The following is a 27055-nucleotide window of genomic DNA, read 5'->3' on the forward strand; positions in this document are numbered from 1 at the left end:
AGTTTTAAAACTAAAATGTTATTTTTCTTATGTTTAAAACAAGCTTTAGAGTTGGCCAATTCGTTACACTTGCTTTAAACTGGGTCAGTTTTAAAAAAGTTAATTCAAAGAAGAAAAAACAAAACACAATTGAAAAAATAAGCCTTACAAAAGTGATGCACGTTTATTTAACAACAGCAAAGTGTAATAAAAGATTTTTATCTGTTGTTTTTTTTTGTTTAAAAGTCTGGTGTGTTATTAACATTTAAAAGCATCTTAATAATTGTTTATAAACAGCTAAATTGTTTAAGGCATTTTGTGTTAGCAATTTGACTAAGAAACAAAATAATTGTTAAAGTAAAAATGATGATGATGATCATAATGATCGTATGGTGAATAAAATTGTTTAACGCTCAATTTAATAACAAGAAATTGTTAAGCAAATTCTTTAGTTTTAAATATGATTTTATAGGTGATCTTTACTGATCATTATGAATTGTAGTTTGTTGTTAATAGTTTAAGGTTATTATTAATTCAATATTTAAAAACCCATTTACTTAATTTTTATATAAAATACTTCCATGTATGAACCTGTTTCTTGCTTCTCTCTCTATTAATTTACAATATAAAAATTTTGCATTCTTTTAAACAACCCTGAGGTTTTTTTTTAGTTTTTTTCTTCACAACGGCTTTAGCAACAACTACTGGAATATTTAACAACTGCGATACAGCAAAAAAAAAGTGTTAAGAAATTTTCAAGTCTGTTGGTTATAGAGTTGGCTTTTTGCAGTTTCTAACGTCACTAGATAGCAATTTTATTGGAGCCATAAATATTGACACACACAGACAACAACGCACATGCATAAAATGTTGTTGCTGGATTTAAAATACAGACAAGTTTTAAATGTCAATTGAAACATGAAGCACTGAACAGCAATTGTGAATTAAATTACAGTGGGACTGGGAGAAGAAAAAAAGGGGGTAGAGTGAAGGAAAGGCTACTTAAGTTTGAGTTATGAATTACAAGAATTATTATTTTTTTAGTTTTTAATAGAGCTTGGTTAGGTCTTTTAAATACTAGAAAAATATTTAGCTGTTCTTGATATTTTAGGTTTTTTTTTTTTTTTTTTGCAAAAAATCATTTTATGTGAAGTAAGTTTAAAAATAAATATATAAAAATTATGCTTTGATTTTAAATAATTTTGCTAGCTTATAGTGTTGTTTTTAAGATTATGGAAAAATATTGTCGGTTTTATTTAAGCGAATAAATATTTTTTAAAATTTTATAATTTTCCAAAAATTTTTATTTTTTTTTTTGAGAAAAAACTTTAAGTAATTAAAATAAAAATTATCGTAAATTATTTTTTTAATGTTGTTGTTGTAGCTTTAGGTTTGTTCTTTGTAGGTGTAAAAAAATATTTTTAATTTGTTGAAAATTTAAGTTTTTTTTTTTTTTTTGCAAATTTTTTTTTTATTTTAAGTTAAGTTAAAAGTAAATATATAATTTTTTTTTGCTAGATTCTATGTGATTTCATAAGCTTATAGTGTTGTTTTTAAGATTATAGAAAAATATTTGCGGTTTTATTTAATTAAATTAATAATTTTTTAAATTTTCCAAAAAATTTTATTTTTTTTTAACAAAAAAATCTTAAAATAATTAGAATGAAAATTCAGAAATAATTTTTAAAATGATGTAGCTTTATAATTGTTCTTTGTAGGTGTAAACAAATATTTTTAATTTGTTGAAAATTTAAGTTTTTTTTTTTTTTTTTTTTTTTTTTCAAAAAATACTTTTATTTGAAGTTAGATTAAAAGTAAAAATACATTTTTTTTTCTAAATTCTATGTGATTTCAAAAGCTTATAGTGTTGTTTTTAAGATTATGGAAAAATATTTTCGGTTTTATTTAATTAAATTAATAATTTTTTATATTTTATAATTTTCAAGAAACTTTTATTTTTTTTTTTTTACAAAAAAATCTTAAAATAATTAAAAAGAAAATTCAGAAATTATTTTTATAATGTTGTTGTTTTAGCTTTAGGTTTGTTCTTTGTAGGTGTAAACAAATATTTTAATTTTGTTAATATTTCATGATTTTTTTGTTTTTAGTTTTTAAGCCATAATTTTTTTTAATATTTTGGCAACAATTTTAATAATTTGTCTTAAAATCTTTAAGGCCTAAAATGTTTGCATGTTTTAAATGTACTTTGTTGCATTTTAACAGACTTGCAAGTCTAAAATTTATAACAAGTGTTGTTTTAAAATTTTCTTCTACTTTAACAAAGGTAAGAGAGAAAGAGAGGGAGAGAGAAGAGCAATAAAGAAACTGGGTTAAAACCAGTTGGCCACAGTATGTTTTTTTGTTCATTACTCTTGGAAGGGGGTTTATTGTAAAACGGTTTTTTGTTTTTTTTTCAGTTTTTTCTTCTTTCTTCATATTTTTCTTATTTCAATTGCAATTTTTTGTTGTTGTTGTTGAAATTTTGTTTTAAGCAATGTTGTTTGTTTGTTTGTTTTGTTTTTATTTTGGTTTTACTTTGAAATTGATTTTTTTTTTTTAAAGTTTAATGTTGCTGCAGTAATTCAAGCAACAAGTATTATTAGCATTTGCAACCTGATTTTGTAATTTGCATTTTAGAATGTGTGTGATGTTATTGTTGTTAGTGTTTCTTGTATTTTATCTTATTTTTTTATTTTAAATTTTTATGCAAATTTGTTGCTAAAGAAGTAATGTTGGTTGTTTGCATTAACTGTCACAATTAATTGATTAAATATAATAAAATTAGTGTTTGAAAGTTATTGCAGTTGAAAGAGAAGACATTGGAGGGCTAATAAGGGGGAGTTGAACAAATTAAATTATGACCACAGATAACAAGAATGTCATGTATAAATAAAAAAGAAAAATTATAAAAAAATATATAAAATTTTTAAAAAAAAAAATTAAATTTTAGTTAAATTCATATAACTGAAAAAGATTTTAGAAAGAAAGTTAAAATGTTTAAAAAAAAAATTATTTAATTTTTTTTAATATTCAAATAAAATAAATTTTTTTTTTAAAAAATAAGAAAAAAATTCTTAAAATATCAAGAAATTCAAAATTTTTTTATTAATTAATAAACCTTCACTAAAACTTACAAATAACCTAAGGTTTTAATATGATTTGATTTATTTTAAGCTTTAATTAATATAATTTCCTTAAATTGTGAAAGTTTTTCTAAGGAACTTTCACAATTTAAGGAAATTAAAGTAAGAAAATCCTTAATTAAAATGATTTCCTTAAATTGTGAAAGTTCCTAAAAAAAATTATATTAATAAAGGCTTAAAACAAAGCAAATCATGTTAAAACCTTAGATTGAAAAAGTTTTAAAAAAAAATAAATAAAAAAAATTTAATTTTCTTGATATTTTAGGAATTTTTTTTTTTGCAAAAAAAATTTAAAAATTAAATGACATTAAAATCGGGCTTGAAACTATAACACAAGTAAATTTTCAGGATGTTTGTGTTAATTTTTCAAAGTTTTTTTTTATAGAAAAATATAATTCTTAGTAAAAATATTCACATGGTTTTTGTTAAACCTTTTTCAAACTGAACAACTTTCACAATTTAAGGAAATTATTTTAAACTTTTTTTATATTTTAATTAAAAATTTAACTAAAATCCATTAAAGCCAGGCTTTAATATAAAGCAATTATTTTAATTTACATTATAACAATAATTTCTAGATATTTATTAAAATTTTTTTATGTTTTATTGAAAAAAATTCAAATTTTCTTAAAAAAAAAAAAATATCTTGAAAAATATTAAATTTTGAATATTTTTTAGTTTAATAATTAATATTGAAAATATTTTTACATATTTCTATAGACAACACTTTGAGTTACATAAAACAGTTGGAATTTTTTCAAAAATTTTATATGTATTTTTTAATATTTTAGGCAAAAAAAAAAAATCATAAAAAATCAAGCAAATCAAAATATTTTTTTAAATATTAATAGAACAATTCTAAAGCTATCAAATAATGAAAAACCATATTAAAAATTTTCATTTTTAAAATTTAGGATTTTCACAATTTAAGGAAATAAATTTGAAAATTTATTTCAAATAAAGCTTTAACTAATACACCTTAAACCCTGGCTTTAATATATAGCAAAAATGTTAAACTACATTATTATAATAATTTCTGGATATTTATTTAAGTTTTTATGTTTAATGGTAAAAATTTTAATTTTTCATAAAAAAAAAAAATTCTTAAAATTAAAATTTTGAAACTTGAAAAATTTTAATTTTTGTACTTAAAATTTAAACAATTATTTTTAACATTATTTACATAAACTTTCCATTAAAGCTGGAATTATTTTAAAAAATTCATAATATTTTTTGTAATACTCCAAAGTTAGAATTTTTTCCAAAAAAAAAAAAAAAAAAATTGAACTATCAAGAAATTCAAAATATTTTTTTAAGGTTTAATACAGCAGATTTAAAGCTATTAAATAATAAAAAAATTTAGCAAAATGTTTATATATTTCTCAGTTTTATTTCATTTTCTTGCAATTCTTATTCTTTTTTTTTTATTATTTTTATAAATTTTGTTTTCTATTATATTTTTTTTATATTAGTTTTCTTATTTATATCTTTTACACATTTAACCAAAAAAACCACAATATCATTACTAAGCTTTACTTAACAAAAAAAACCCACCATGGTAATCAAGACAACATCAACAACAAAAAAAAATAATTCTCAAAGTAACCAGTACCCTTAACATTTGTATTAACCTTAATCTCTAATATCAATATAAAAGGAGGGAATGGAAAGGCAGCAAGCACATCTTGAAGATAGATGGTGGTTCAAAAAAACAAGTTTCTATTGATGAGTTGTTGTGTGTTTTTTTTTTATATACTTTAAGACTTTCATTTGTTGTTAATATCAGGCCTTAAATCACCAGCCAGGCTTTTAAAGCTTCTTTTTATCTCATTTTGTCAGCTTCTTCAATGGTTCACAATGTCTTGGTTTTAAGTATTTTTCTGAGTTGTGTGTTTAACATCTTCATTTTTTTTTTTTGTGTTTTGTTTAATGGGTTTCAAGAATGTTGCTGGCATATTCTTGGTAAATGTTCTATTGACCTAAATTTTTGTGTAAACAAGACTTGATGACTTGCCATGAATGTTTTCTCTTGATGCAGCCTCTTTGCCTCTCTCTCTCTCTTTCTCTGTTTAGTGTGATTTTACTTTTAAGGTTATAACAAGTGTTTTTCTTTGGTTTTTGTAGTTTCATTCAGATTCTTAGTAGTTAAAGAATTTTTTATTTTTTTTTTTTTCAAATTTTTGAAATTTATAAATTTCATTAACAAAATTTTAGTTTATATTTTGGCTTAAAGCCATTTACAAAATATTCATTCATAAATTTTATACTATCACTTTTAATTTGTTGCATTTTTAAATTATTTAAGGCTGTACATTATTTTATTTTTATTATTTTGTTAACACTTACTCAGGTTTCATATTAAAACCAGCCAAATATGTCTGTCTTACTTGTTCATACTAAGATTATTTAATATGCCTTACGGCATTTTAGTTTTTATTATATTACAAAGGTATGTTTTATTTTTGTAACGGCCACTAGTCTTGGTCCATTTATAGTATAAGCTGCTTCTTAAATAAGTAGCTCAAGTTTCAGTTTATAGTAAGAACGTGTATGAATTTTTTATATTTATATAGTTAAGCTTATGTAGTAATTTTTTTTTTTTAATTTAGTTTTATTTGGTTATAATAATGAAAGCTTTTTTTTTTGCATTTAAGCGGCTGGTGCGTGTTTGTCATATTAAACAAAAACACATGGTAATGTTTGATTAAAAAGTGAAGGAGGTGTGTATTAGATTTCAAGTTACCATTGACTTAAACAATTTGTTGAGATAGGCTTACTTAGAGACAGGTTTAAAATTTAAATAAACAAAAAAAAACTAAAGTTAATTAACTTTAAATAAAGAAGAAATAATTAAAGAATTGAAAAACTTATATAGGGTTAATGAACAATTAAATAAACGGCTTTAATTTGTTTTAAATAAATAATTAAGCTAAAGAAATTTATTTTTCTTCATAATTTTCCATTTCCTTTTAGTGGCTGACATTTTGTCAGGGTAAAAATTCTGTCTCTTTTTCCTGTAAATAAAGATTTGATAAATATTTATTTAATTTTTTTATGAAAATTATTTTTATGAAGAAATTTTGTTAAAAAAAACTGAATTAATTAAGAAACTGTTCTAAAAATATTAAATTTTTATTTAAAATTGTTATTTATACATTGAAATATCTTTTATTTGCATAATTTTTCCATTTCCTGCTAGTGGAAGCCATTTTGTCAACTCTCTCATCATTAAATGTTTACATTTGTTTGTTTGGCAGCCATTTTGAATAAGTTTGTTTGTTGTTGTTGTTTTTTCGTATTTACATCCTTTTCCCCATACAAGCATGTGGCTTAAGTCTTTTGTTTTACATTTGAGTAACTCTCATTGAGAGAGAGGGATTTGTTTGTTTCACGTTTGTTTCTTAAGTTCTTTGTTTTGTATGGCTTAGAAAGGAGATAAAAACAAAATGGTGGCAGAGAATGAGAATAACGGTTATTTTTTAACTATTTTAATGAAAATTTCAAAATCAAAACAGAGAATGAGTAATAACGGTATTTTTAAGCTGTATTTATGTATGATACTTAAGTCTTTTGATTATTTTGCTAAATAATGACTTATTTAGCAAGGGAATGACGCTAAATGTGGGAGAATTTCTTAAGAAATATGAAAGAAAAAAGAAAGAACTCAATAAATTTTATTTATAATAAAGAAAATAAATTAAAAGTGTTAGAAAAAGAATAATTATAAAAAAACATAATGAAAAATTATACAAATTTATGTAAGTGTAACACTTTAAAAAGCTTTTAAATATATTTCACAAAATTTAGGTCAAATCTTAAACAATTCTCAGATGAATAAAGCATAAACAAACAATAATAATAATGAAATTTCTATAAATTATGCAAAATTAGAATGATTTGATCAGAATCGAATCGAAACAAAACTAATACTTATGATTTCATTATCAAAAAAAATACAAATAGCAAACATTTCATGTCAAGTTTTTACAAAAGATGTTTAAATAAATCAATTTCAATTGCCCGTGGCTTATTTATTTTGATGGTCATTTCTTTAAATTATTGATTTGTGCTCATTTTGTTATTTTTTTTTTTAAAGATATCAAGTTACAAAATTTTTTAAGAACTCTTTTTCATACATATTGGGCTCTATATAAAAAACCGTTAACCACAAACTTTCTTTGGCAGTACCAGGAAAGTGATAAAGCTGTTAACATCATATAAAAGAATAAAATTTATAAAAAATTTTAAGAAAAATAAAAAGAATATAAAAAAGTTTTAAATCTTAAGGTGAAAGTGTTTTAAAATAAAATGAAATTTTTAATAATTTTAAGTATTTTTCTTAAAATATCAGTGATTTTAACAAAACAAAGCAAGGTAATGGAGAAAGAGTAAAAAAAATTAAATAAAAATTGAAATTTTATTGATTTCTTTTTTAAGTTTCAAGGCTATAATTACCCTACACCCTTGCACAAAGCTTTAGACAGCAACAATCAAACCGATAATGGCCTGCCACCCGGGGTACAGGGTGATTTTATCGATGATTTGATAACCGAACATAAACAGCAAATATTATCCTCTATACTAACGGAAACTCTGGAAACGGGAGCCTCACAAACAACCGGAGAAAGTAAACAGTTTCTGGGCAATAAATGTGCCACCTGCAGTAAGTTATTTTCTCTTAATCCATAATATACGTTAAATTAAAACAACTCTGTTACTTCTCAAGCCTGTGGCGTGCCCAATGTCAATCGCATTGTGGGCGGTTCGCGTGTACGCACCAACAAATATCCCTGGATTGCTCAAATGTTAAGAGGCTCTTTTCAGTTCTGTGGCGCCACTTTAATCAACGATCGTTATGCCTTGACCGCAGCTCATTGTGTGTATGGCATGGATATGAAGGGTATTTCAGTAAGACTTTTGCAATTGAATAAAAATTCCGCCTCCCAAGGCATTTTACGCAAAGTGGCCTTTGCCAATATGCATCAGCTCTACAATCCCACGACCCTACAAAATGACATAGCTCTGCTGAGACTGGAACAGCCAGTGCCCTTGCTAGATCCCATAAGACCCGCCTGTTTGCCCACCAACTCTAATCAAAATTTTGATTTTAAACAGGCCATAGTGGCGGGTTGGGGTTTGACTTCGGATGGTGGTGATCAGTCTACCTATTTGCAGGAGGTGGTGGTACCCGTCCTAACTAATGCCCAGTGTAGGGCCACTTCCTACAAGTCCATGATTTTGGAGACCATGTTGTGTGCAGGGTATTTGCAGGGCGGCAAAGATGCTTGCCAAGTGAGTTCTTTTAAGAAAAAGCTGAAATTTTGTTTTCTTTAATAAATTATTATGCTTCCCCAGGGAGACAGTGGCGGTCCTTTGATTGTGCGTGATGGCATTTTCCGTTTGGCTGGTGTGGTATCCTTTGGCTATGGCTGTGCCAATCCCAATGCTCCCGGGGTTTATACCAGAGTTAGTAAATATTTGGACTGGATTGCAGCCAATACACGGGATGCCTGCTATTGTGTGAGATAGAGGAGAAAGCTGATTCTAATTTCTAATTATTTTGTTCCACAGTAATTTTAATTTATTTAATTTTTTGTAAAGAAAATAAAGTTTATTTTTCATAATTCATTTCAATTTATTTTGTTTCGATTTACTTTTTTCTATTTTTTTTAAGTTTTTAATTTTCTTCTCTAAACAATGAAATTTCATTATTTGTGTTTCAATTCCATTTGTTCCACTGTCATAAATTCTTAAGTTTTGACAATTTTTTGTAATTTTTAGCTTTAAATCTCTAAACCATGCACTTTAAATTCATATTTATAGCAATTAGCGTATCGTTTCACTATTCATGTTTCAATTCCAATTGTTCCAAGTGACAATTTCCTAAATTTCTTTGGTTTCAATGGAGGAAATAGAAATTTTTTTCTAGAATAAATTACAATATGATTAAAAAATGTAAGATTTCTTAATTTTAAGAAATTTGTTTCAATTCCATTTTGTTCCACTTAGAAATTTTAAGCCAAATTAATGAATATTTAATTAAGTTTGGAGTTCTAATAAGAAGGAAATAAAATGTAACAGTTTTTAATAATATTTAGATGTATTTTTAAAATTTGTTTCAATTCCATGTTGTTTCTATTTTAAAATTTAAGTCAAATTTAAGAAAATTTCAGTTTTTTATAAAAGTATTATTAAAATCTAAAGAAATTTAATACATTTTATTAATATTTCAGTTGTTTTATGAAATTTTGTTTCAATTCCATTTCGTTCCAGTTCTAATTTTTATGAAATTTCTACATTTTTATAATAAATTTATTGGAAGATCTTGTTTGTTTTAATAAAAATTTTAAATTTAGATTTTTCTAACATAATGTTTCAATTCCATTTTGTTTCATTTTAAAAATTCCACAAAAATTTATGTAAATTTCCATTTTTTATAAACGATTTATGAAAATCTATAGAAATTTAATAAATTTTATTAATATTTCAGTTAATTTATGAAATTTTGTTTCAATTCCATTTCGTTCCTGTTCTAATTTTAATGAAATTTTTACATTTTTAAAATAAATTTATTGAAGATCATGTTTATTTGAATCAAAATTGTATTTTTAATTAAATTTGGATTTTTCTAAAATAATGTTTTAATTCCATTTTGTTTCATTTTAAAAATTCTTGAAAAATTTATGTAAATTTCCATTTTTTATAAAAGTTTTATGAAAATCTAGAGAAATTTAATAAATTTTATTAATATTTCAGTTGTTTTATGAAATTTTGTTTCAATTCCATTTCGTTCCTGTTCTAATTTTTATGAAATTTTTACATTTTTATCAGAAATATATAGAAAGATCATGTTTATTTTAATCAAAATTGTATTTTTAATTAAATTTAGATTTTCCTATTTTAATGTTTCAATTCCATTTTGTTTCATTTTAAAAATTCCTCAAAAATTTAGGCAGATTTCCATTTTTTATAAAGGTTTTAGGAAAATCTAGAGAAATTTAATAATTTTTATTAATATTTCTGTTGTTTTATGAAATTTTGTTTCAATTCCATTTCGTTCCTGTTCTAATTTTAATGAAATTTTTACATTTTTAAAAGAAATTTATTGGAAAATCATGTGTGTTTTAATAAAAATGTTACATTTAATTAAATTTAGATTTTTCTATTTTAATGTTTCAATTCCATTTTGTTTCATTTTAAAAATTCGATAAAATTGATGCAAATTTCCATTTTTTATAAAAATTTTAGGAAAATCTATAGAAATTTAATAAATTTTATTAATATTTCAATTAACTTATGAAATTTTGTTTCAATTCCATTTGTTCCTTTTTTCATTTTTATTGAATTTTTATATTATTTTTAAGGGAATGTAGTAAAATTTTAATTTTTAAGAAAATTACTAAAAATTTTATTAAGAAACTTTAACCTTTTATCTTGAAATTTAAGGTTAATGTTATAATTTCTTGTTATAATAGTTTATGTTACAAAATTATGCGTTTAATTTTTTTCTCATCATAAATTATGAGACATTTATTATGATTTAATTGCAGAAAAATTAAATCACTTTTTATTTGTGTTGGCAATTATTTTCTTTCATTAATTTTTTTTGTGAAATGGCAAATGAACTTCAACACGCCAAAATGTAAATACAAACTTTTCACTTCTCATTGTTAACTATCAGGGAATGTATGGATAAACTGTGTTTTTTTTTTGTTGGTTTTTGACGCCATTTCAGTTGACACCATATACTTTTTGAACTTTTTTTATAGTAGTTGCGGTTGTGTTTTTTTAAATATTTTTTTAAGTGCGTTTTAATCTTGTAAAAATTATGGGAAATAATAATTGTAGTGTGACTGCGACTGTGCTGTTGTAATTGTATTTTAATGTCGTTATAAAGTTTCTTATGATAATTTCTTGTTGCTGTTGTATGTTTTTTTGTTTGTTTAGTTGTTTGTTTGAATGCAAGCAACTAGTTTTAATTACACTTATATGAGTACGGGTATTTATTTTACTATTTTATTGTTTTTGCAATTCATAATGATAAAAAAACTACTGACTGGAGGAAAACATGTGAACGTCAGTTGGATATGTATAGAGTTTGTAGCTAAGTAATTTTATGCTGTAGGTATGGGGTGATATTAGGCAGCAGCTTATTTTTATTTATTTTTTTTTTTTATAAAAAACATATTTTTTTTTCTAGGAGATTTTTAGAAAATTTTAATAATTTTTTTTGGAAATTTTATTTTTTTTAAGAAATTTAATTACATTATTAAAATTCTTTTTATTTTATTGTTATTTGTTGAACTGAATTTTATTTAATTTCCATTTGTTTAATTTAATTATGTTTATTTCAAACGAATTTTATTTGAATTTTAAGCTTCATTGATAGAAAGCTGGAAAAATAACAACAAACATTTCAATTGTCTTCTTTTAGCTTTAAATTATTCTCCTACTAGATAATATGGCGACTAAGTACTAATTAAATGCTCTCATTGCACACAATTATACACATCCACACACAGTAAAATGTTTTGTTTACATTTATTTCGTTGGTTTGCTTATGTTTGTTGTTATGCTCTCACTAAACAACATGGCGGCTGAGCAATAAACACACATTCATACTCCTAGTTTTAGGTTAACAAATTAAAATGTTTTGTTTACATTTCTTTCGCTGGTTTGTTTATGCTTGTTGTTATGCTCCTTTAATTGCTCTCACTAAAACAACATGGCGGCTGAGTAATTACACACACATTCATACTCCTAGTTGTAGGTTAACAAATTAAAATGTTTTGTTTACATTTATTTCGCTGTTTTGTTTATGCTTGCTGTTGTGATTCTTTAATTGTTCTCACTAAAACAACATGGCGTGTACTCGTGTACATTCCCTCCTAGCAATAGTTTTGTTGATTTAGGTATAGTTAGTACGAAAACTGAAACTAAGGAATTTGTTAATGACCTTTTTTCTAGAATGTTCTATGATGAACTTTGTCCTAGTGAGTCGTAGGACGATATGGTAATAGACGAAATGAAAAACATTACTGAAGTTAAGTTCTTTTATCAGAACTTAACGAAACTATTAAAGTAACTTCAATAGTATGATGATCGTAATGAAAATCGTGAGTCTTAACAAAGTTACGAAGAAAACTCAAAAAAACTCGACTTGAGCGACCTCTAAACCTCTTCCGAAAAATCTGAAAAAAATCTCAAAATTACTTTACCCTATAAGCTTTCAAATTATGCTTGAGCCCCAACAAAAAATCAATGAGAGATATTTTTTAAGTTTAATTTTTATTAAAACTAAAAAAGGAAAGCATTTAAATTATATTCTATATATTTTTTAAAAGATTATTTCAGATGTTCGTTCTCCCTAAAATCCTAAAAAAACTCACATGTTATTTTTTGTTGTGTAACCGATTAAACCACCTATATACCTACTTACCTATTAAAAATAAACATTTTAAATTTTTAGCTAAAAATGTTTTTCGTTTATATAATCTAAATACAACTCTGATAAAGATATCTTCGGCATCCAAATCTTCAATAATTCTGTCAGACATGCTTTCGAGAAGTTTGCTATTTAAAATCAGCAAAATCGGTCCATAAATAACGGAGATATAAGCAAAAAACCGGGACAACCTCGATTTTTAACCTATTTTTGATCTATATCTGGATTACTAAGTCATTAATATAGACAATATGGATATCAAATGATAGATATTTCAAAGTCCATTGCAACGATGTAGATAAGGCTATAATAGTAAGTTGGACCTACAATGGGTCAAAATCGGGAAAAATATTTTTTAACCTGAATTTTTTTTTCATCAAAAATTTTTTTTGTCATAATTTTTTTTCAAAAAAAAAAAAAAATTAAAAAAATTTAGAAAAAAAAATTAAAAAAATTTAGAAAAAAAAAATAAAAATTCACTTCAAACTTTTAAAAATTTAGAAAAAAAAATTTTTAACCCGAATTTTTTTTTCATCAAAAATTTTTTTTTGTCATAACTTTTTTTTCAAAAAAAAAAAAAAAAAAATTTGAAAAAAAATTTAAAAAAAATCTGGAAAAACAATTTAAAAAAAAATTAAAAATTTTTTTAAAAAAAAATAAAAATTCACTTTTCAAAAAAAAAAAAAATTTAGAAAAAAAAATTTTTAACCCGAATTTTTTTTTCATCAAAAATTTTTTTTTAAAAAAAAAAAAAATTTTAAAAAATATGGAAAAAAAATTAAAAATTTTTTTAAAAAAAAATAAAAATTCACTTCAAACTTTTCAAAAAAATTTAGAAAAAAAATTTTTAAAATAAAAATTAAAATTTTTTTTAAAAAAATTTAGAAAAAAAATTTAAAAAAAAAAAATCTGGAAAAACAATTAAAAAAAAAATTAAATTTTGTTTACCTAAAAATATTTAAAAAAAATTTATTTTAAAGTATAATTTGGTGAAGGGTATATAAGATTCGGCACAGCCGAATATAGCTCTCTTACTTGTTTAGGTTTGATTTCTCTATTGTTTTGTTGTTTTAATAAGTGCTGCCCTAATACTCATGTCATTTGTATAAATTGTTGTTTTTTTTTTTGCTGCACTCATGCAGTGTTTGTCTTTCATACGTTTGAATTACAGCACAAGATTTATTCATAAGTAAGTGATTTGACTTTAAAGTGTGTGTTGATTTTCTAATTACAATCAGAAAGTAAATGGAGTATGTATTATACATTTTTATGGTAATTTTATACATTTATTAAAAAAAAATAAATAATGTTAAGCAGCAAAAAGTTTTTTTTTGTTTGCCATCATAAATAAAACAATTACTCTATAATGAGCAAAAATTATTTAGAAGAAAAAAAAAGAAATATTTTATCTGTAAAAATTGTTGGCTTAACAACATTGTTTATTTATTGAAATCTTTATTTAAAAAAAATCCTCAGCTCTTCTCTAGACTTTTTTCAAGCCTTGACATTTTACAAGTGATAAGAATGCCCAGCACTTAAGCTGTTTTTTTTTTTTTCTTCTTTATAGCAGACCTTGAGGGATTTGTCAGCATCATTAAAATGGAATGAATGACAACAAAAGCCAACTAAATTGTAACACAATGTTGAAATGTCCCCCCTAAAACAAAATAAAATAAATAAAATTGGTGTTGGTCAACTAAACAAAAACCATGTTAACACTTATGCAGCTTAAATTACCAAAGGGATATTATTGTTGTCTGTTAAATGTTTTTTTTTTTGTGTGAAAGGAATTTTTAAAAGGTAGATGTTGTTTTTTTTTTTTTTTTTTTTTTTTTTTGTAAAGGATATAAATAAACCATTAATGATGAGAAAACTTTTTTTTTATAAAGCTTCTTTTTGCCATATTGCTTATAAATTTAGATGTTTCCATTTTGTTTCATTTTAAAAATTCCACAAAATTTTATAAAAAATTCCAGTTTTTATATAAGTTTCATGAAAATCTATAGAAATTTTATTAATTTTTCAGTTAATTTATAAAATTTTGTTTCAATTCCATTTCGTTCCTGTTCTCAATTTTATGAAATTTATAGGAAAATCATGTTTTTTTTAAATAAAAATGTTAATTTTAATTTAATTTAGATTATTTTAGCATAATGTTTCATTTTAAAAATTCCACAAAAATTTATAAAAATTTCCATTTTTTATAAAAGTTTCATGAAAATTTATGGAAATTTAATAAATTGTATTAATATTTCAGTTAATTTATGAAATTCAGTTTCAATTCCATTTCGTTCCTGTTCTAATTTTTATGAAATTTATAGGAAAATAATGTTTTTTTTAATAAAAATTTTAGTTTTAATTAAATTTAGATTTTTCTATTTTAATGTTTCAATTCCATTTTGTTTCATTTTGAAAATACGATAAAAATTTATGAAAATTTCCATTTTTTATAAAAGTTTCATGAAAATCTATAGAAATTGAATAAATTTTATTAATATTTCAGTTAATTTATGAAATTCTGTTTCAATTCCATTTCGTTCCTGTTCTCATTTTTATGAAATTTATAGGAAAATCAGGTTTGTTTTAATAAAAATGTTAATTTTAATTTAATTTAGTTGTTTCTATCATAATGTTTCAATTCCATTTTGTTTCATTTTAAAAATTCTTGAACAATTTAGCAAAATTTCCATTTTTTATAAAAGTTTAATGAAAATTTATAGAAATTTAATAAATTTTATTAATATTTCAGTTAATTTATGAAATTTTGTTTCAATTCCATTTCATTCCTGTTCTAATTTTTATGAATTTTTTACATTTTTATGAGAAATTTATTGGAAATTCATGTTTTTTTTAATAAAAATGTTAATTTTAATTTAATTTAGTAGTTTCTATCATAATGTTTCAATTCCATTTTGTTTCATTTTGAAAATTCGAGAAAAATTTATGAAAATTTTCAGTTTTTATAAAAGTTTAATGAAAATCTATAGAAATTTAATAAAATTTATTAATATTTCAGTTAATTTATGAAATTTTGTTTCAATTCCATTTCGTTCCTGTTCTAATTTTTATGAAATTTATAGGAAAATCATGTTTTTTTTAATAAAAATTTTAGTTTTAATTAAATTTAGATTTTTCTATCATTATGTTTCAATTCCATTTTGTTTCATTTTAAAAATTCTTGAAAAATTTAGGAAAATTTCCATTTTTTATAAAGTTTCATGAAAATCTATGGAAATTTAATAAATTGTATTAATATTTCAGTTAATTTATGAAATTTTGTTTCAATTCCATTTCGTTCCTGTTCTCATTTTAATGAAATTTTTACATTTTTATAAGAAATTTATTTTATTTTTTTTTTTAAACAAAATTGTTTATTAAAATTTACGAAATGTAAATTGCTAAATATGATCATTTCTAAAATATTTGCTGCTATTGCTTTAGTTTTATTTTGAAATTCCTTTAACTGAATTCATGGCAAACAACTGTATCATGTTGCACTCTTGTGTGCTGGCCAAAAACAAAAACAAAAATCACTTGGTTTATTTTTTTGTTTGTTTTTTAAATAAATATTTTGCCGTCGTGAAAAAAGTATGTCAGCCAGTCACTTTGTCAGCGTACAAGATAAAAATAAAAAATAAACGAAATCATGAAATCAAATACTTAACAAAAATATTTCGATGATCTTGTTCAGGCAACAGAAATAAAACAACTACGATTAAAACTATCAATTTTTTAAGATTGAAAATCAAAGTTCAAAGCCGGTTTTGTTTTGCGAAATTAAACCAAACTATGCAGTTTTAACTAAATAAAAACTGTTGCTTTAACTAAGAGATTTCTAAGACATGTTTTTGCGATTGTTTAAACAAACCCTTTCAAATTGAAAAATTTCAATATCTCCCTCACTTTTTTTTGGTTTTTTTTTTTTTTTGGGAAAAAAAAACCTGTAAAAATTGATTATCTTAACATTTCAGGCGGCAACTTTCTTGCAACAAGTTTTTCTTCATCATACTGAAGGCTACCTGTTCAATACTATTTGTTGGTTGTGTTAACAAATGCCTGCACAAACTTCACCAAAAAAAAAAATAAAGAAATTCCTTTAACGAAAAAAAACTGTTAAATGTTGTTACCACAAATATTTTCTTACCGGTTTTTTTTTTGTTCATAAAAATGTATTTTGGTTGATAACTTGTGGTGAATGTTTGGTGGTTCATGTAACTTTTACATAAATTTTTAGTTTTTTTTTTTGTTAATTTGCCATTAAAAGAGTAGGTGGCTTAATACAGCTTGGTGTCTAATTGCCGCTTGCTTAAATGCTGTTTGCTGCTGATGTTTTAGTTAATTTAAATTTATTAGCAAATTTATAGCAAAAGAGATAACGAGATAATCAGCAGTTAATGCTAAAATGGGGGGAAAATTTTGTATATGCAAAAAAAAAAAATAAATAAAAAAGAGAAATCAAGGGAAAATTTTCATTTCATGGAATGAAAATCATGATAACAACAGATTTAACACATAAAAATAATGATTAGTTTTTTTTAATTTAAGATAAAATTTTCAGATGAAATAAAAATAAAAAAAGTAGAAAAAAATCTTCAATCTTGAAAATATTTCCATAAAAATTTCATTAAATTTAAAATTTTACACAAGAAATTAACATTTTAACCCAAAAATTTGCTAAAAATTAAATATAATTAGCTGAAAACCTCTAATTTTAGAGTGAGAGTAATTACTAAGCCGCCATTTTGTTTAGTGAGAACAACAAACCAGCGAAATAAATGTAAACAAAACATTTACTTTGTTAAACTACAACTAGGAGTATGAATGTGTGTTTATTACTCAGCCGCCATGTTGTTTAGTGAGAGCAATTAAAGGAGCATAACAACAAACATAAACAAACCAACGAAATAAATATAAACAAAACATTTTACTGTGTGTGGATGTGTATAACTGTAAGGTAAATAAACAAATGAGAACAAGTAATTATTACTCAGTCGCCATATTGTCTAGTAGAGCAAATTGAAGAAGAAGAAGAACCCAAACAATAAAAATAAACAAAGAAGATCTGCTGCTGCAGAATATAATTAAAATATAAATTAATTAATTAAATAAATCAAATGGAAATTAAACAGAATTAATTAAAAAAATAAAAATGAAAATAAATATTTAAAAAACAATAAAAAAAATCATCTTAAAATTAAGAAAACAAAATAACTAAAAAATTTTCTGAAAAATGTTAGAACAAATTCAATAAAATACAAAAAATACTGTTTTTCTCTATTAACAGCCTGATTTCATAAAAATATTAGGCCATTTGATTGAAAAATATTTAAAAAAAAAGAAAAAACTTAATAAAGTATGTTAAAAACAGTCTGATTTTATAAAATTTTAGGCTGTTCAATTAGTCAAAGTTGTTTTCGGATAAAATTCCTGGATACCTTGAACTTTTCGAATTTTTAAATATTTTTTTTCATATAAAATAAAATTTTTTCGATTTATAATCCATTCGTTAGTTTAGAATTTCATTAGTTTTATAAAAACAGACTAAAAAACTGTTGAATTTCTATTTAGTTTTAAAAATTTTATACAAATTTTCTGTATTTTAGCTAAGAAATAATTTTTTTGAAAAAAGTTCACTTTTTTTCTAACAATGTAAATTTACGTTATTAACTATTTTAACGTTATAGGTAAAATTTTCTTATTTTAAATGATTTTTTTTGCAGTTTTTTTTTAAAACTTAATTTTTTAACATGTAACTAAATTTTTTTCTAATAACGTAAATTTACATCATTTGAAATTTTGTACGTTATTAGCTAAATTTTCTATTTTTCATATGATTTTTTTGCAGTTTTCCTTTTATTTTAGCTAAAACTTAATTTTTTGTACATTTTCCTTAATTTTTTTGAAATAATGTAAATTTACGTCATTTGAAATTTTTACGTTATTAGCAAAATTATGATATATTATAGCAAATTTGGTAATTTTAGTTATATTTAAGTTATTTTGGATTTAGTTTCTCATTGTTTTCTAATAACGTAAATTTACTTTATATGAAATTTTTACGTTATTAGTTAATTTTTCTATTTTTTAAATGATTTGTTTGCAGTTTTTCTTTTATTTAAGCTAAATCATAATTTTTTTCACATTTTTCTCAATTTTTTTGAAATAATGTAAATTTACGTCATTTGAAATTTTTACGTTATTAGCTAAATTATGCTTTATTATAAAAAATTTGGTTATATTAGTTATATTTTAGCTTTCTTTTATTTAGTTTAAGCTTAAAATTAATAAAATTTTGAAAAATTTCTAATTTTTTTCTAATAACGTAAATTTACATCATTTAAAATTTTTACGTTATTAACAAAATTATGCTTTAGTTTAGCAAATGTTTTAATTTTAGTTATATTTAAGCTTTTTTAATCTAAAAATTAATGCAATTTTGAAGAATTTCTCATTTTATTTTAATAACGTAAATTTACATAACTTGAAATTTTTACGTTATTAACAAAATTTTCTATTTTTTAAATGAGTTTTTTTTGAGTTTTTCTTTTATTTAAGCTAAAACTTAATTTTTTTAGATTTTCCTTAATTTTTTCAAATAACGTAAATTTACGTCATTTGAAATTTTTAATGTTTTAATATAGAAAATTTTGTACATAATTTTAGTTATATTTAAGCTATTTTTTATTAAGTTTCTGCTTAAAATTTTGAAAAATTTCTAATTTTTTCTAATAACGTAAATTTACGTCATTTAAAATTTTTACGTTTTTAGCAAAATTATGCTCTATTATAGCAAATGTTTTAATGTTAGTTATATTTAAGCTTTTTTAATCTAAAAATCTATCAAGTTTTGAACAATTTCTCATTTTTTTCAAATAACGTAAATTTACATCATTTGAAATTTTTACGTAATTAACAAAATTTTCTATTTTTTAAATTATTTTTTTTTTTAGTTTTCCTTTTAGTTAGCTAAAACATAATTTTTAATAGATTTTCCTTAATTTTTTCCAATAACGTAAATTTACGTCATTTAAAAATTTTACGTTATTAGCTAAATTAAACTTTATTATAGCAAATTTTGTTATATTGGTTATATTTTAGCTTTCTTTCAATTAGTTTAAGCTAAAAATAAATAATTATGAACTATTTCTCATTTTTTTTTCAAATAACGTAAATTTACGTTACTCAAATTTGTTACCATATTAGAAAAATTTTAGATTTTTGTTTCTTTTTTTGGCATTTTTGTTTCATTTAATCTAAGAAATATTTTTTTTTCTTATTTTTAAAACTTTTTTCAAATAACGTAAATTTACATTATCCAAAATTTTTACGATATTAACTAAATTTTTATAATATTTATCAAATTTTTTCAGTTATAGGTATGCTAAAAATAAAAAAAAAATTGGAAATTTTTTAATTACTTTTATATAACGTAAATTTACGTTTTTCAAAATTTTGACGTTATTAGGTTTATTATCAATTTTATTTAATTTAAGCTAAAAAATAAAAATATTTGTCATTTTTTAACAATTTTGCTAACAACGTAAATTTACGTTAACCAAAATTTTTACGATATTAACTTAATTTTGTACTATTTATCAAAATTTAGTAGTTTTAGTTTTAGGTCAAATCAAAATTTAGTAGTTTTAGTTATAGGTATGTTAAAAATTAAAAAAAAAATGGAAATTTTTTAATTTTTTTTATATAACGTAAATTTACGTTTTACATAATTTTTACGTTATTAGGTTTATTTTCCATTTTGTTAGTTTTCTGGCAGTTTTCATTTAATTTAAGCTAAGAAATAAAAATATTTTACATTTTTGAACAATTTTTCTAACGTAAATTTACGTTAACCAAAATGTTTACGATATTAACCTAATTTTGTACTATTCCTGTATTGTACTATTCATCAAAATTAAAAAAAATTGGAAATTTTTTAATTTTTTTATATAACGTAAATTTACGTTTTACATAATTTTTACGTTATTAGGTTTATTTTCCATTTTATTAGTTTTCTGGCAGTTTTCATTTAATTTAAGCTAAGAAATAAAAATATTTGACATTTTTGAACAATTTTTCTAAAAACGTAAACTTACGTTAACCGAAATGTTTACAATATTAACTAAATTTTTGTAATATTTATTAAAATTTTGTAGTTTTAGTTATAGGTATGCTAAAAAAAAAAAATTGGAAATTTTTTAATTTTTTTATATAACGTAAATTTACGTTTTACATAATTTTGATGTTATTAGGTTCATTTTCCATTTTGTTAGTTTTCTGGCAGTTTTCATTTAATTTAAGCTAAGAAATAAAAATATTTGACATTTTTAAAAAAAATTGTGTAATAACGTAAATTTACGTTATAGAAATTTTTACGTTATTAGCAACATTTTAATTTTTTTTATAAAATTTGCAAGTTTTTGCTATATTTAGGCTAATAAGGAAAATTTTATTAAAATTGTATGATTTTTTCTAATAACGTAAATTTACGTTATTAATGTTTTTGAGCAGTAGTCATAAAATTTTAAAGAAATTTTGGTATTTTATGTTATATTTAATTTGGAGATTAAATTTTTTAGAAATTTTTAGGGTAAAAAGCAAATTTAGGTAATAACGTAAATTTACGATATTAAAAAATGTTACGCTATAGGCTAAAATTCTTTAATTTTATATAATTTCAGTTTATTTGATAATATATGGTGAAAAAATATTACAATAATTATGTTAAATAGTTAATTTTATACCAATATCGTTAAAAATAAGAAAATTTTACTAATATCGTAAATTTACAGGATTTGAAAAATTGACGATTTTAGAAATTTTTTGCATTTTTTTTTAGTAAGTTTTAAGTTTGTATAACAACAAAACGATTTAACTAATATCGTAAGTTACTTTATTGAAAATATTTACGATATTACAGATATTTAAACATATTCTTTAATTCATTTTTTAAAAAAGGGAAATTTTTACTATTCTTTTCAATAATCAGCAAATTTAATTAATATCGTTCATTTGCTTAATTCAAAATTTTTACGATATTAAACAAATTTTAATATATTTTCAATAAATTTTATATAAAACACCTTTATTTATTAAAAAAGTTAATAATAAAATATTTTTAAATTTATATTTTTTTGTTTTACTTAATAAAACTTATTTTTCTTTTATTTCTAGCGCCCTCTGACGTTGAGTAGTTATACCAAACTTCACCACGATTACCTAGCCGTTATCGTTTAGTTAAGTTCCAAACCTTATGTCTCAAACTCACCATATTTAATACAACAAATTCAACTCACTTGCTAAAAAACTGTAGACAACCACTTGTCATCATTAATACTCAACTCAACAATGGCTGACTATATAACAGTTGTGGAAGTAGACGATCCAACTTCCCAAGATCCCAACCTTTTACTGCGCAAAACTCCACCACACACACCCAGCGATGAAGATCCCTCCTTTATCACAGTGCTATCGATAAACAATAACAACCACCTGCCCCACAACAACAATGTCAAGAGTGTAGACTCCAACCCTGAACTGGAAACAGTGGTGGTTTTCCGTTTGCCAGGAGAACGTTTGGGTTTTGGTCTTAAATTCCAGGGAGGCACTAGAAGTACCGAGAAAGTACAAAAACTGTATATACAGTCGTGTGCCAAGGAAAGTCCCGCCTCCAAGGTGGTCACTTCGTGGGGTCAGCTGAGGGAGGGCGATGAAATAGTTAAGATCGATGATAATTTGGTGAGAGACATGACTAGAATAGAGTGTGTTAAGGGTTTGAAAGATAATGTGGCCATTAAATTGGAGGTGCGTAATGGTAGGGGTCTAAAGCCACAAGACTTAGAAGAGGACTTTGAACATGGGGGCCGATTAAGCACCTTCACGGGGGGTAGTGGCAAAATGAAAGGAGCACCACCACCACCGCCACCAGTGCCACCCAGAAAGTTGGTGAAAAAACTAACCACACACAATACACAAGAGCATAATCAACAAAATAATGAGCTAACAGAAGTGGATAGTAACCAAGATAAATCCTTTACACCACCCCCGGATGCAGAGTTTTATATCAATTTATTTGCGGAAAATAATTCAAATAATAACTCAGCACATAACACATTAAGGCATCACAATGCAGAGTCAGAATCCGATGACACAGCCAGCACTATTTCAACAGTTATAGATCGTTATTCTATTACTTCTACATACTCCTCAGAATCGGATTTATCAGGCTTTAACTCTTTGACTAATGCCCAAGGGGGAGTGATAAATAAACCAGAATTGGCTAAAGTTTTAAAGCCATTTACCCTGCTGGAGCAGGAGTTTAATTTAAGTCCTAACTCGGAGGAAGCTTTAACCAGTGTTTTGGATGCTACTTTGGACTTGGATTTGAATAATATTTCCCTAATACCGGGTAATAATTATGAGAATATCGAATTTAAAACCCAAAAAATCAATGTCTATGAGAATATGGAATTGAAACCCAAAGAGCAGCAGCCAGAAGAACAATTAGCTAAAACAGAAATTAAGGAGGAAGAGGAGGTAAAACCCATAACACCCACACCCAAACCCAGACAGGTTACGGCTCACATAGAGCCCAAGAAAAGATCCATCATACCCATGCCCAGGAAATTATCCAATACGGGGAAACAAGCCATAGAGGTGGCCCCGCCCAAGGTGCCTGAAAATGTTGTGCTAAAGCTGCCAGCTAACACACCCACCACGCCCACAAATGACTTCATAGAACCCAAAGAATTGCCAGCTAAAGTTAATTCCCCCACACCCTCAAATACTGCTTCAAATGCTAAAGAATTTGCCACCAAAATACCCAAAGCCATTTTGTCGCCCTTGAGCCAACAAAAATTCCTGGAACGGGCCAAAACCGAAAGTGAAATTAAACTTAAAACACCCACAAAACTGGAAAAACTGAAACTACAATGTAACGACTTTTTGGAGAAGGAACAAAACCATAAACAAAATAAAACTCCTTCACCCACCAAATCCCGCATACCCATACACTTAACAGCCAAACGTTCCTTGGATTTGGAATCAGCCAGCAACAAAAGCAATCACATTAAGTCACCCACAAATATACCCAGACGTTTAACCAAACAGAAATCTGAAACAGATTTGAATCTCAATTATTTAATAAACGCACGTTCCAAGGAATCTAGTCCTTTTAATACTACAAATTCCAAGATACCTTTACAGCGCACCATCTCCGCGGAAGCTAAATTCAAAAGTCCCGATCGCACTCTAATACCTATACTGCAGCAGAGTTTGGGCTCCACTTTAACATCCTCCTCGGAGAGTATAAGCAGCACAGCTTCGGGCTCAAAGAATCGCGGACCCAAACCCAAGCCACCAGAAAGAGTACAGTCCTTGCCCAAAACCAATATACCCAAATTAACGCTCAACAATGTAACCACAGTGGCCGTAATGGATAGGACACTAGCGCCCTCCAGTCCGCCCTCAACTAACATGCCCATAATGCTCACATTCAAACAAACCTCACCCAAACCTCAAGATAAACCTGCCGACAAGCCATCGACTCCTCCATCACCCAATCGTGAGATACTTTTTAAAATACAAACCTATGAAAGTAAATCACAGACCAATAAGGATACAGCACATGTATTCCAGGAACAAGAGGAGAATCTACCCAGTCTGTTTGAACAACAAAGACGTAGTTCACCACACAGTGAACGCAAAACCGAGGAATCTTCGTCTTCAGCAAACAACTCCAAAGAATCATCGCCTTCTGCCAACATACGCAATTTATTTAAGGAAATAACCGACAATCAAGACAAACTGGACGATGATGAGGACTTGGATTGCACCACTCCTCCACCTTTGGTGGTGGGTAAATGCATGAAAATCGATGATTCTTCCACACCTTTGTACTACTCCAGCTCGAGCAGTGATGAGGATGATATGCTGGAAACCAATGGCTATTGTCATGATGAGGATAAGGATTATATATGTGAAGATGGTGAGAAATTGGGGCCACCGGAGCTGATAAATGGTCCGGGTCCCTCGGAGGCCTATTTCAATCTGTATTGGCATTCAAATATGCTGCCTACCATAGGTGAAGTGGAGGAGGAATGTTCTTCATTGGAGCCGCAATCGTTGACCAATGGGTAAGTGGAAATTTTATAAACTATCCCCAGCTATCGTGGCTCTTTAGCTACTAAATTGTGGCCCTTCAACATGAATATTTCTGTATTAAATTAGGCCTTTACACGTGTCTCTTTCTCTACTAAATTTTGACCCTTCAACATGGCTCTTTCTGTACTAAATTTTGACCCTTCAACATGGCTCTTTCTGTACTAAATTTGTACCCCTATACGTGGCTCTTTCTTAAACGTAGTCAGCAATATTAGTGATCACAGATCGATCTCCTTTTCTCAAATTTGAGATTTTAGGCCAGAAGTATGAGTAATCGCAAAACGATTTTTAGCCAGAATCGAGCTCATTTACAAAACTATTGTGACTTAATATTTGTTTATATTAAATATCGATTTTTTTAGTTAAAAATATCAGCGATCGCAGATTGATTTTTGGTACGAAACATAAGTAATCGCAGATCGATCTCTTTTTCTCGATTCAACGCTTCTTTACAAGGTTATTGAAAATTTTACATTTAAAATATAAGTGATCACAGATATAGCTCTTTTTCCCAATTTTACAAAGTTAAAGACGATTTTTTGAGACTTTTAGTCAGAAGTCAGAATGATCGCAAAACTAAAATATTGTCAATTTATTATTTGTTTATATTTAAGATCGATTTATGATTATAAATACCAGCGATCGCAGATTGATTTTTGGTATGAAACATAAGAGATCACATTTCGATGACGTTTTCTCTATTCAAATCTAATCTACAAAATTATTGATCATGTTTTTGTCATTATTATAAGTGATCGCAGATTGATTTTTACTTAGAAAGATGAGAAAATCAAAGAGATCGAGCTTATTTAATAAATAATTAACTATTTAATATGTTTTTATATTAAAGATTGATTTTTGGTTAGAAATATCTGCGATCGCAAATTGATTTTTGATACGAAACATAAGAGATCACATTTTGATGTCGTTTTCTCTATTCAAATCTAATCTACAAAGTTATTGATCATGTTTTTGTCCTTATTATAAGTGATCGCAGATTGAATTTTAGTTAGAAAGATGAGAATGTCAGATAGATCGAGCTAATTTACAAAATTATTGACTATTTAATGTGTTTTTATATTAAAGATTGATTTTTGGTTAGAAATATCTGCGATCGCAAATTGATTTTTGATACGAAACATAAGAGATCACATTTCGATGTCGTTTTCTCTATTCAAATATAATCTACAAAGTTATTGATCATGTTTTTGTCCTTATTATAAGTGATCGCAGATTGAATTTTAGTTAGAAAGATGAGAATGTCAGATAGATCGAGCTAATTTACAAAATTATTGACTATTTAATGCGTTTTTATATTGAAGATCGATTTTTGGTTAGAAATATCAGAGATCGCATATTAGTTTTTGGTACGAAACATAAGTGATCGCAGATCGATTTCGTTTTCTCAACTCAACTCTAATTTACAAAGTTATTGATAATTTTTTGTCATTGTTATAAGTGATCGCAGATTGATTTTTACTTAGAAAGATAAAAATGTCAGAAAGATCGAGGTCATTTACAATATTATTGTCTATTTAATATGTTTTTATATTGAAGATCGATTTTTGGTTAGAAATATCAGAGAACGCATATTAGTTTTTGATACGAAACATAAGTGATCGCAAATCGATTTCGTTTTCTCGATTCAACTCTAATCTACAAAGTTATTGATCATGTTTTTGTCATTATTATAAGTGATCGCAGATTGAATTTTAGTTAGAAAGATGAGAATGTCAGATAGATCGAGCTAATTTACAAAATTATTGACTATTTAATATGTTATTATATTAAAGATAGATTTTTGGATAGAAACATCAGTGATCGCATATTAATTTTTGGTACGAAACATATGTGATCGCAGATCGATCTGGTTTTCTCGATTCAACTCTAATCTACAAAGTTATTGAAACATTTTTGGTCAATATTTTAAGTGATCGCAGATCGATTTTTACTTAGAAAGATGAGAATGTCAGAAAGATCGAGGTCATTTACAATATTATTGTCTATTTAATATGTTTTTATATTGAAGATCGATTTTTAATTAGAAATATCAGCGATCGCATATTAATTTTTGGTACGAAACATAAGTGATCACAGATCGATCTCGTTTTCTCGATTCATGTTTAATCTACAAAGTCACAGATCGATCTACTTTTCTTGATTCAACGCTTATTGGCCAAGTTATTAGCGAATTTAGATATTTTGATACTCATGATCAGAAACCCTATCCCACTTTTGATATGCGCACTTTAGCAATCCGCTAAACTTATACAATTGCAAAATTTATGATTTAATAACTCCGATCCATATGTAAAATCATACATATTTA

General features: G+C 24.8%; 2 protein-coding genes across 3 annotated transcripts in view; both read left to right on the top strand.

Moving 5' to 3' along the window:
- Window positions 1-5051: 5051 nt before the first annotated feature.
- On the top strand, window positions 5052-8756 carry LOC135955733 (trypsin-1). The gene is made up of 4 exons (XM_065506091.1): window positions 5052-5084; window positions 7560-7785; window positions 7849-8414; window positions 8478-8756. Exons 1-4 carry the CDS (start codon window positions 5052-5054, stop codon window positions 8649-8651), a joined length of 999 nt encoding a protein of 332 aa, XP_065362163.1. The 3' UTR covers window positions 8652-8756.
- Window positions 8757-21851: 13095 nt separating this feature from the next.
- Window positions 21852-27055, top strand: part of bbg (big bang) — a 262098-nt gene continuing 256894 nt past the window's right edge. For both annotated transcript variants that reach the window (XM_065503538.1, XM_065503539.1), the window contains exon 1: window positions 21852-24698. In XM_065503538.1, the coding sequence (XP_065359610.1) occupies window positions 21913-24698 (2786 nt within the window). In that variant the 5' untranslated portion in view covers window positions 21852-21912. The remainder of the gene's footprint in view (window positions 24699-27055) is intronic.

Source organism: Calliphora vicina, chromosome 3 (assembly GCF_958450345.1).
Source record: "Calliphora vicina chromosome 3, idCalVici1.1, whole genome shotgun sequence".
In the NCBI taxonomy this organism is placed as follows: Eukaryota; Metazoa; Arthropoda; class Insecta; order Diptera; family Calliphoridae; genus Calliphora; species Calliphora vicina.

Excerpts from the sequence above, each read along its gene's own strand:
- LOC135955733 (XM_065506091.1), top strand. The coding sequence starts at position 5,052 with ATGGGTTTCAAGAATGTTGCTGGCATATTCTTG. Across the intron at positions 5,085-7,559 it reads ATGTTGCTGGCATATTCTTG|TTTCAAGGCTATAATTACCC; the intron begins GTAAATGTTCTA and ends TTCTTTTTTAAG. Across the intron at positions 7,786-7,848 it reads CAATAAATGTGCCACCTGCA|CCTGTGGCGTGCCCAATGTC; the intron begins GTAAGTTATTTT and ends TTACTTCTCAAG.